Here is an 11241-nt window from a genome sequence, read left to right on the forward strand (position 1 = left end):
ATGCTGAGTTGAAGGCGGTCACTTTACCACTAGACTCCCATGATCACCCTCGTCAGCTATTTAGTGATTCCTGGGCTGTGGCTAATGGATTAACGGTATGGATGCCTGATTGGCAAAAGAATGACTGGCTGGTATATGACCGCCCAGTATGGGGAAAACAGTTGTGGCAGCTATTGTGGGATGCTTCCCATCATCGTGAGATAACCGTATATCACATTGACGCCCATACCAATGCAACGACGAACATGGCACAACATAATGCAGTAGCACATCAGCTTGCCACTATCAGCCGCGCTGATACCGTCCCCCTGGCTCGATGGACACATGAACAGAGTGGCCATTTGGGGGAGAAGGGATCAGCTATGTGCCTTACCCATCCATCAGGACACTGTCCGCATGGTCGTGCGTACATGCCCGGCATGCCAGCTTGTGAAGTCCCACACCGTTCCTCCTGGTCCACATGGCCGAATAAGACAGGGAGCTCGCTCAGCTGCGGTCTGGCAAATTGATTACATAGGCCCTATGCCAGACTGTATGGGTAAACGATACATCCTAGAAATGGTTGACACCTTTTCAAGCCTGGTTTTTGCTTTTCCCACCAAGACGGCTGACCAAGCTAAGCTAGCACTATCCAAGGACTAAACCATTTAGTTTCTCGTTATGATGTACCAGAGGAGATTCAGTCTGATAATGGCTCGCACTTCTTTGGGAAGGCAATCTGTGATTGGGCAACTGACAACAGTATCTTATGGGTCCACCATATTCCTTTTTACCCGCAGGCTGCCGGGTTAGTTGAATGAATGAACGGCTTACTGATGGAACAAATTTGTTTGTTAACACCACTGGGGACCTGACAATTTGAATCATCGCCCTTTGAAGGGAGGTAGACCTTTCCACTGACTTCTTCACGCTTCTGAACTACAGCCTATTCCAGAGGAAAAAGTCATTGCCCCCATTCCCAGCTAGAGAATGCAGGACAAAAGGTATGGGTGGTACCACCAGGTAGTGGCCCTGCTGTAAAAGGGGAAATAGTGACACCTTCCCAGGGTAACACTCGGTGGGACAGGATGATTTAGTTTGTTTAAATACTGAAAGCTTACAGCATCGTGAGTGACATATATCAAGCTTCTTTGTTCCAGATCCTCCGTCTTGCGCTCCTGCTGATCTGGCTTAACAGCTGCTTTGATGCCAGCAATTGGATTTGTAATGTCGAGGACGTTCCAAGGGAGTTGCCCATGGGGGACAGGGCCCAATGTATCCACTAATATATCTGATATTGTTCAGCATGTTTAAAAATCTGTTTGTGAGCTTCAGTGTCTGGGTATTGTGGCCCACAAAGATAGTTTGAGCCTTGGTTGGAATCCTTTTTGATGGTGAGCTGGTTCATTTGGAGGACTGGGCCACAATATTCCCCGTTGGTTGCTCGCTTTATTGCTTATTTTTGTGCTTATTATAGTTTTAGTTTCTATTTTTCTCTCCTTCTCTACTCAAATGCTTGTAAGGACTCGTAAGAGACAGGCTGCGACCAACGGGTGGAATGTAGTGGAGGATTTAGACCAGCTTCTGCGCAGTTGCATCAGAAAACATAACCTAAATTCCATCAAGGGGCCCAGGGATGCAGTTGAATAGGAAGACATAATCTAATTTACACTATGGGGCCCAAGGATGCATATGAATTAGTAGATACACCTAAATTCCACCATGAGGCTCAGAGATGCAGTTTGCTTTTGTTGGTCGCAGACTGTCAGGAGATCTTGAAGATAATTAAATCATTTATTCAAGGAGATAAGCTATGAGTAAACAACTTTTGGGTAATATAAGCCATGGTCCCACTGCTGAAGTTTGAGACTCTCCAAGAGGTGGCAACATCTCTCAGCAAGAAGAAGAACTTCTAGATTCCAACCAACATCCCGGTTGGGGGAGGTGGAGAAGCTGCTACCGGCCGCACAGACAACCTACTACAAGTGTGCAGTCGTTGCCTCGCTTTGGCAATTGGGATCAGTCCAGGCGTTGATAAGTGTAATTGAGAAGGGATTGCATATTGTAGTTTGAATTCAGCTTTAGATTTAGTAATAAAGACTTGTATAAACTGAAGTGCCCTCGGAGTATGTGTCTGGTAGCTCAAACACTGTGACCAATCTAAAACGAACAAAGTGAGAGGTACAAGTTTACCCAGAACAGCTTATGGGCCAGAAGGGCCTATTAGTATGCTGTATCTCTAAAATTAAATTGAATTTCTGAAATTTGTATATGATTTTTTAAAAATTTTTTTATTTTAATTCATTTTAAAGTTAGAGCATAGTAACAGGCTCTTCCAGCCCATGAACTCGTGTCACCCATATACATCAATTACCCGACAATTCCCATATGTTTTGGGGGGGATGGGGGATTGCAGAGATAATGTACAAACTCTAGATAACAGTGGATTTGAATGTGGGTCGCTGGTGTTGCACTAACTGTTCCACTGTCCTTGCCGCCTGTATAGCAGAATCACAAAATTAGTTCATGCCATCTCTATCAAGCAACTGAAATAGTTATGTGGCATTTTATAACTATATGTAAAATATATTCTAACTACAGCACAACTCCAACTATCTGAAATCCTCATTTATCCTAATTCTTTTTCTGGACCGAATTGACCTCACAGGTGGTAAAAAAAAAAAAAAATTCACCTGACATGAAATTAGATTGTCCTCATTTCGGGCAACTCCCTCTCCTCTCTCTTTCCATTTTTTCTTTACCTTCCCCTATTGACTTTTCTCTCCAACCTTCCCTCTCAAACTACGTGCCACTGTCTCCCAGCCACAAGCCGTCAGAAGAATCCCTTGTCCTGGTTGTCACCAAGGAGAGCAGCCTCCCAGACAAGAGGGACACCTCGGGCTTAGTGGCTTTACCTCCGCTCCCTCCTCGGCACAGCAGAATTCCCAATGCCGACTCCATACCCTCCCCTCACCCTACTACTGCACACGCACACCGGACACCCTAAGGATTCAGAGTCGGGTCTCTGTCGTTGGGAGTTCCGGTGACTGGGGAGAAAGGAACTCACCGACTTGTCAGTGAGTATTCCAGCAGCCCGGGAAGCCTCCCCAGGGATCAGTGGCAGTGGTGAGGACATGTCAGGGATCAGCAGCTGCCAGCATTTTTTTATGAGAATTAAACATTATTTTAATGCTTAAAAAGCCTTCCCTTGTTTATTTTTGGTTAAATATTGATACAAGCAATTTCCTGTTGCTACTGAGCATTTTTTTTTAAATGACCAGTTATCCCATTTTTAAAAAACTGGTTTTCCGACTTAGGCCCAGTCCTGACCATTTCAGATAATCAGAGTTGCAATGTATTTGGGAGCAAAAATAATTCCAAGATTCGCAAGGCAAAAAGGCAGACAGACTGTTCAGTGGTGCTGAAGATTATACATATTGTATATTTGAGTGATGTGATCCTCAAAGGACTGCTCTCTGAGAACTCCGTCCGACAGATGGAAGTGCTCAAGATGTATCGCTCCTGTTTTGCTTCGATTCGTGCTGCTTTTCCTCTGTATCCTGCGCGTATGTCATTACCCAAGTGTGGTTGGTTCCTTGTGATGACAAGGTGCCAGCGTCCAAGGCAGAAGATGTCAAATCTCCTTATTCAGTGAAGTCATTACCATGCTCCTCCTGACCGCACCACATGAAGAAAACCTACGGTGGAGATGTGGGAGGGGCAGGGCATAGGATGATTTCAGGCTTTGAAACTGAGTGGAAGGGACAACAGGATTAAATGCATTAAGAGTGTAGTCCATTAGAAAAGCTTATGCCAATCTTCCAATTTGCATATTTACAAATAATCAACAGATCAGTAGTGAGAGAATCAGAGTTAATACTCTGGGGTCAAGGACCCTTCATCAGAACTGAAACAACTGCCGAAGCTGGGCAACCCTCTTAGGACCCGCGTGAAGTTCACGGGAAGGCTGCACCTCCAACCACCTTTCACACCACGGTCTTACTTCCCTGCAAAAATTGCCTACCAGGCATTTTAAGGGGGGGGGGGGGTCCCACCCCCAGTGACAACCTCGTGAGTGATGTGTTACGCACTCACAAGAAGTCGCACAGGGAATCTTCTCACTACTCCAAGTCCACAGCCCTGTCACCTTTTGAGATCTGTCGTTGTTTCTTATCCTAAAGCAGAAATGCAAGGACTGCGAGGGGCAGGTGTTCTCAACAGTATGCTATGGACTTCACGTTGTTAACTGGGACATCTTAGCTGCACGTATGTGAACTTCCCCTGAGCAGGTACATCCACACTATCCAGCTCTTTCAATATTCAGAATGTTTTGATGCGATACACTTTCATCCTTCTAAAGTCCTGTGAGTGTAGGCCCAAAGTCATTAAATGCTCCTTGTATGTAAACCCTCTCATCTCCTCTGGACCCTCACCAACACTGGTATATTCTTCATTGTGAGCAAAACTGCTCACAATACTCCTAAATGTGGTCTGACCATACCTTGTAAAGCCTTACCATTACATATTTGCCTTTATATCCTAGTCCTCTTGAAACAAATGCTAACATTGCATTTGCCTTCCTTACTACAGACATAACCTGGACTCCAATTCCTTTCAGACCTCTGCTTTCGGAATTTTCTCCCCATTTAGAAAATAGGCTACTTGTTTATTCCTTCCACTAAAATGCATGACCATACAATTTCCTGCACTATATTTCATCTGCCCTTAACTGCCCATTCTCCTAATCTATCTCAATCCCCCTGCAGACTTCCTGCTTCCTCCACACTATTTATACATCCACCCATCTTTATATCCTCCACAAACTTCACCATAAAGCCATCTAAATTATTTATATTTGTTGAGGCCTAAGTGTTTAATCATTGCTGTCAATCTTTGTAAAAATTCTTCTCCTCCCCATGGTCGTATATCAGAGTGATCTTTCTCCTCGTGTAGCTGTATCACTGCAATTTTAGCCCTTCCCAAACATGCTTCATACCTAAGCCTAGCAAAAGAAGGTTTGGGAAGGAATCTCTTCCTCCAGCCTAGATCATGATGTTGCAATTCCATTCATTTTGCATGGCTTCAAAATCCCAGTTGCATTTTAAACTCTTCAATTGGACGGACTTTAATATTTTATGTTTAAGTGAATGACTGCCTAATGGATGTCATTCTTAACCAACGAATTTAAGACCGAGTATTTTTCTGATAAGCCTGTTCTAAACCATCCCCAAAGCTGCTCCAACCTTCCTAACTCTTTGCCAGTGGTTCTCAACCTTTTTCTTTCCACTCCCATACCACCTTAAATAATCCCTATCCCATCGGTGCTCTGTGATTAGTAAGGGATTACTTAAGGTGGCATGGGAGTGAGGAGAAGGTTGAGAACCGCTGCTCTAGACCCAATTGTTACTGAAATATTTTGCTTGAGGAAAATTGATATTGGCCCATTTTCTTTGGAGTTATGAAACTGTGCACATAACGAGTCAATTAGGTACAATCCCTTACTAATTAGAGAACACCTATGGTATAGGGAATACTTAAAGTGGTATGTGAGTGGAAAGAAAAAGTTTGAGGACCTCTGCTCTATATTGAGTACAGTATTTAAAGTAAATAAAATTTTAGATGCAACTTCTACGACTTCATATTCCAGTCCAAGTTGAGATAAAGGCCAACATTCCTCTGCTTTTTAAATTACCTCTTGTATGTCCACCTAACATCCTTCATCACTTCCAACTTTTTCCCATTCAGATATGTATGTATGCATGAACATGCCCTTATGCATATGCGATTGTGAACAAGTGTACACAAAATTCAGTGTTTATGTTGATAAAGATAAATCCCATAGTAAATTGATCCATTGCAGAGAGTGATGCAGTTTCCCCTGCATTAGAGCAACCAAGTTCGGATTGCTGATCACTTTGTTTAAACTGCAAGGGTCACCTGTCACTTTGATTACTAGCCCCATTCCGGTCCATCTTTTGCCTTCCACGTTGCTCTATCAATGCACATTGTGAGTTCAAGGAACCTTCACCTTGGACTTAATATTAAATTTAAATGTTTCAGATAGCTATGTAGTCTACTTTAACCTCTCCCTTTATGGTTTCCAACTGTCAATCTCCTTATCTTTGCAAGCCTCTCCAGCTTAACAAATCCTTAAGATCTCAGCACACCTCTAATGTTGGCCTTATGCTCATCTGATTGAATAGTAATCAGTCCACTGTGTTCTTTGCTGCCTGACTGTTCATGCTGCAAATGGCCTCCCTAAACACCTCCCTCCACATTCAAGTCATATCTTAATAACACTTTCCCCGACTTTGTACAAATGTTTTTTCTTCATTATTCTGTGAAACAATCTGAGAGGCACCGTTTTATCGTAATAACATTAGAAAAAGCAAAAGTAGCACCAATAGAACAAAAGGGATTCGAAGGGGAGAGAAGGAAATTGAAGGGGGATCAGCTGAGATGAGGGTGAAGTAGAGGAGGATGGAGCAGATGATTATAGGAAAGATAACTAAAGGAGAAGAGGGAATGGTGAGGAATGTGGAAGAAGGCAAAGGAAAATGTATCTGCTTTCAAGTTACGTGCATTTAGTGCATTCAAGTTGGAACATAGGAAATAGGAGCAGGAGTTGGCCATCCGGCCCGTCGAGCCTGCTCCACCATTCAATGAGATCATGGCTGATCTGGTCATTGACTCAACTCCACCCATCTGCCTTTTCTGCATATCCCTTAAATTATGTAAAAGATCTCAGCTAACTGAACCTTAACTATGTTTAATGAAGTAGCCTCACCTGCTTCCCTGGGCAGAGAATTCCACAGATTCACTACTCTATGGGAATAACAGTTTTTCCTCATCTCCATCTTAAATCTACTCCCCTGAATCTTGAGGCTATGTCCCCTAGTTCTGGTCTCATCCACCAGTGAAAACAATTTTCCTGCCTCTATCTTATCTATCCCTTTCATAATTGTATAGGTTTCTATAAGATCTCCTCTCATTCTTCTGAATTTGAATGAACATAAACCCAGGCGATTTAGTCTCTCCTCATAGGTCAACCTCTTCATCTCCGGGATCAACCTGGTGAACTTCCTCTGGACTGCCTACAAAGCCAATATATCCTTCCTCAAGTACGGAGACCAGAACAGCACACAGTCCTCCAGGTGTGGCCTCACCAATACCTAGAGCAGCATGACGTCCTCTAGCGAGGAAGGATAAAATTCCATTTGCCTTCTTAATAACCTGTTGTACCTGCAACCCAACTTTTTTGCAATTCATGCACAAGCACTCCCAAGTCCTCTGCACTAGAGCATGCTGCAGTCTTTCACCATTTAAATAATTATCTGCTCTTCTATTTTTCCTGCCAAAGTGGATGACCTCACATTTACTAATGTTGTACTCCATCTGCCAGACCTTTGCCCACTCACCTAACTTAACTATAGGTTTCTGCAGTCTCTCCCCACATCTTCTGTACAATTTCCCTTTCCACTCAATATAGTATCATCTAAAACCTTGGCTACACGACACTCTGTCCCCTCTCCTAAATCATCAGTGTAAATGGTGAACAGCTGTGGGCCCAGCACTGACTCCTGTGGCCCCCACTTACCACTGTCTGTCAATCAGAAAAACATCCATTTATCCCAACCCTCTGCCTTGTCAGTTAACCAATCCTCAATCCATGCCAATATACTTTCCCCAATTCCATTCATCTATATCTTATTGACAAGTCTCTTGTGCGGCACCTTATCAAACTTTCTGGAAATCCAATATACAACTTTAACTTGTTCCCCTCTATCTACCACACTCATTATATCCTCAAAGAACTCCAGCAAGTTTGTCACACAAGATCTGCCCTGTTTGAATCCATGCTGTGTCTGTCTGATGGAATCCCTTCATTCTAAATGTCTCATTATTTCATCCTTAATGACAGCTTCAAGCATTTTCCTGACTAAAGGCATTAAGCTAACTGGCTGATAATTACCCATCTTCTGCCTACAGCCTTTTTTAAAAAGCGGCATGACATTTGCTGCCTTCCAATCTGCCAGGACCTGCCCAGAATCCAGAGAATTTTGGTAAACGACTACCAACGCATCGACTATAACTCAATGTTTGAGCAAGTGTTGGTATTTGTGAGCTCACATGTGTATATATTTAATCTACACAGCAAAGCTCAGTTTCCATTCGCTTGAACTTCCTCCATCAAACCTGTATATCACTCCATGTTATAAATAAGCCTTTGGAAACATTTTCCACTCATTAAAATTAAGGTTGACATCTGAAGAGTCAGAACTCTTCATCAACAAAAGGCCTGAATATTGCTCATCTCCCATAGCTCAGATGTTTCAACACTAACATCTCCACAGCAGGTGTGCCAAAATGGATAGGAGTGGATCAGGTTAAAGAACAGGTGTTTGGTACATTTTCTTAGAAGGATTTTGGAAGTTGACTACTGTGTTCATTGTATAGGTTTCACCATCAAGAATGAGATTGTCTGGCACGTCAGCAATATCTCTCATCATAGAATCATACAGCATGGAAACACTATTTGATCCAACTTGTCCATGCCAGCAAGTGAATACCTTTCCATATTGATCCTATCCCTTGGTCCATAGCCTTCAATGCTTAAGCAAATCAAGGGCTCATCTATACACTACCTAAATGGTGTCATCAACCCAGCTTCCATTTGTCTCTCAAGCAGTGTACTCCAAATATTTACCTTACCTTTGTACCCTCTCTAAATCTCTTCTCCCTATCCTAAATCTATGTCCTGTTCTCTATCTTTGACGTTGGGAAAGTTTCATGCCACCTATCCTATCTATAACCATTGTAATCTTATATACCTCCATCATGTCCCTTCTTTACCTCTAACACTCCAGGGCAACCAGATCTAATATAACCAGTCTCTCCTCAAATTAAACTGCTCAATCCCAAGCAACATCCTCTGCACCCTCTCAAATGCTATCACACCCTTCCTATAGTATGGTGACAAGAACTGCAAACAGTACTTCAGATGAGGCTGATCAACATTGTTAGAAGGTAGGGAGCATAATCTCCCTACTTCTATATTTAGTGTCCCAATTAATGAAGACTTGAGTGTCATACACCTTCCTAATCATATTATCTACCTGTAGTGCCGCCTTCAAGGACCTGTGGACATGTACTCCAGGATGTCGCTGTTCCGGAATTCCTCTTTAAGACCCTACCATTCAGAATGTAGGCCTTGCATCATTAGTACTCCCAAAACACATCACCTCACATTTGTCTGGATGAAATTCCATCTGCCATTTTGCAGCCCATTTATTTATCTCTGCAACATGACTACCTTCCAAACTATCAAGAACTCTGCCAATCTTCATGTAATCTACGAGTTTATTGATCATGCTTCCCGTAGCCAAATCAAAGTGATTCATACACATCACAAACATATTCCTGTGGGATAGGTCAATGTCTCATGACACTCCAATCAATCAAAAACTGAACTAGCATACAAAGCCAGCACATTTGGGCTCCAAGCCTAAATCGATGGAGGAGGCAAAAAAAAAAGAGGAATTTACTTTGATGTTAAATACAAAGAAAATTGTTCAGGGAGGGTTCAATAGCAGGGTCATAAATCTCAGGTAAGATGTGAATGACAGCTACAACCTCTCAATAAAAGCAGATATCAATGATGAACCATCTTTAGGGTGCCAGCAATCTTCACCAGACTGAGAGAAATATTATTTGGGCCAAAACCTCAACCCAAGCTCATGATCTACCGAGCAGCAGTGATTCCCTTCCTAATTTCAGTTTCAGAGTCATGGAGAACAAAGCCCTGAAGAAACAGCAACAATCCCGACTCTGCAAAATTCTCCAAATCGATTTATATGGCAAGCAAGCCAATGTTTGCTTCCTCTCCCACTGACAACAACACCGAGTCTCCGGCTGCACCCAACGAGCTCCAATCAACATTTCTGCACACCCAACTCCAATGCTGCTCATGTAGCACACTCTCCCAGAGTTCCACCATGCAAAAAGATTTTCACAAAAATCCAAGGAAATGGTTCAAACTCTCTCTCACTCACTCTCTCGCACATAGAAGGGAGAAAGAGCTTCACGGGTGTTTTGGAGCCCTGCAGCTCCTTCAGACCAGGAACGAGACAATTCACACACAGCACAACCCTAACTAGCCATCCACTTGAACCAACACTTCAAGCTGCACCTGGCAGAGTCTGCGAATCTTCCATCGGACTATTCAGCACCTCAGAACCCTGGACCCTTGATCTCCAGAGACATTGTAATATAGGAAACAATAAAATGCAATTGCTCCGTCACTGATGGTTCAATTACAACTTGAGTAGCCTGTCTTGCAAACCATTAATCGAGGGGTAAGTCACGAGAAAATTGGGGGTTTTTTTACCTGAATCAATAATTCTAGCTCCGGGGAATTGACGCATAGGTGCTTTTCCAAAAACTCCAATTTCTGCATAATTATCGCAGTCTTCTGGGAGCTTTCCGTCGGCTGTTCGAGTGCCTGGAACACTGTGGCACCGATTATCAAATAAAGTACAACGACCAGAAAATAAACCGAGGCGGTCTTCCATTTCATGGCACTTGGATTCAGATCGCTGTCATCTCCTGAAGTTAAAACGGTTGGCTTTGCAGAAAAGGATAACCTTGGTTTAGCATTTTGTGCTGCTGTTTTAGGGTCTAATAGATCGGGCGCTGCCACTGAGGAAAAGCAAACATTTGAATGAATTTTAGGGGATTATTTGCACCGTCAATGAGATTAAATCGGATTTACAGGCTCAGGTTGTCTTTGTGACAGCCTCAATCTACCCCAATACAGCAACTTTAACTCGGAAATAAATATCTGCAACACCGATAAGCGGCCAACGTTGGAATTCATCCGAATTGACTGGAAACATGTTGAACCGATCGGGGACCGTAGGTTTCCACAACTCTTTGGGCGTGCATTATTCTTTGTTACCAACAAAGTCTTACTGCAGGCAATCTGCACCATGTCGGTCTCATGCAAGTCGTTACAAGTTCCTGCCCTTCGGATCTGAAATAGAGGGGGGGGGGGGGGGCTTGCTGAAAGAAGTCAATAATTGAAGCAGTTGGCAATAAACGGGCATTTAATTGGAAATCAATGAAAATATGCATCCTGACTTTTGGATCAATGACCCTGAGCTCGTGAAGAAAGCCCTGGTCAGGTATTCTTCCTTTTTTATAAAGATCCCGAGCAGTCAACTGCGTAGGCATTTACCTTTTTCAAATTAAAAAGGTTTCAAT

General features: G+C 43.0%; 1 protein-coding gene across 1 annotated transcript in view; it reads right to left on the minus strand.

Moving 5' to 3' along the window:
- Positions 1-10675, minus strand: part of LOC138760562 (potassium channel subfamily K member 2-like) — a 159693-nt gene extending 149018 nt beyond the window's left edge. The window contains exon 1 of the mRNA XM_069931293.1: positions 10367-10675. Coding sequence (XP_069787394.1) covers positions 10367-10555 — 189 coding nt within the window. The 5' untranslated portion in view covers positions 10556-10675. The remainder of the gene's footprint in view (positions 1-10366) is intronic.
- Between the last annotated feature and the right edge of the window lie 566 nt (positions 10676-11241).

The sequence above is a fragment of the Narcine bancroftii genome, chromosome 4 (genome assembly GCF_036971445.1).
Source record: "Narcine bancroftii isolate sNarBan1 chromosome 4, sNarBan1.hap1, whole genome shotgun sequence".
Lineage (NCBI taxonomy): Eukaryota > Metazoa > Chordata > Chondrichthyes > Torpediniformes > Narcinidae > Narcine > Narcine bancroftii.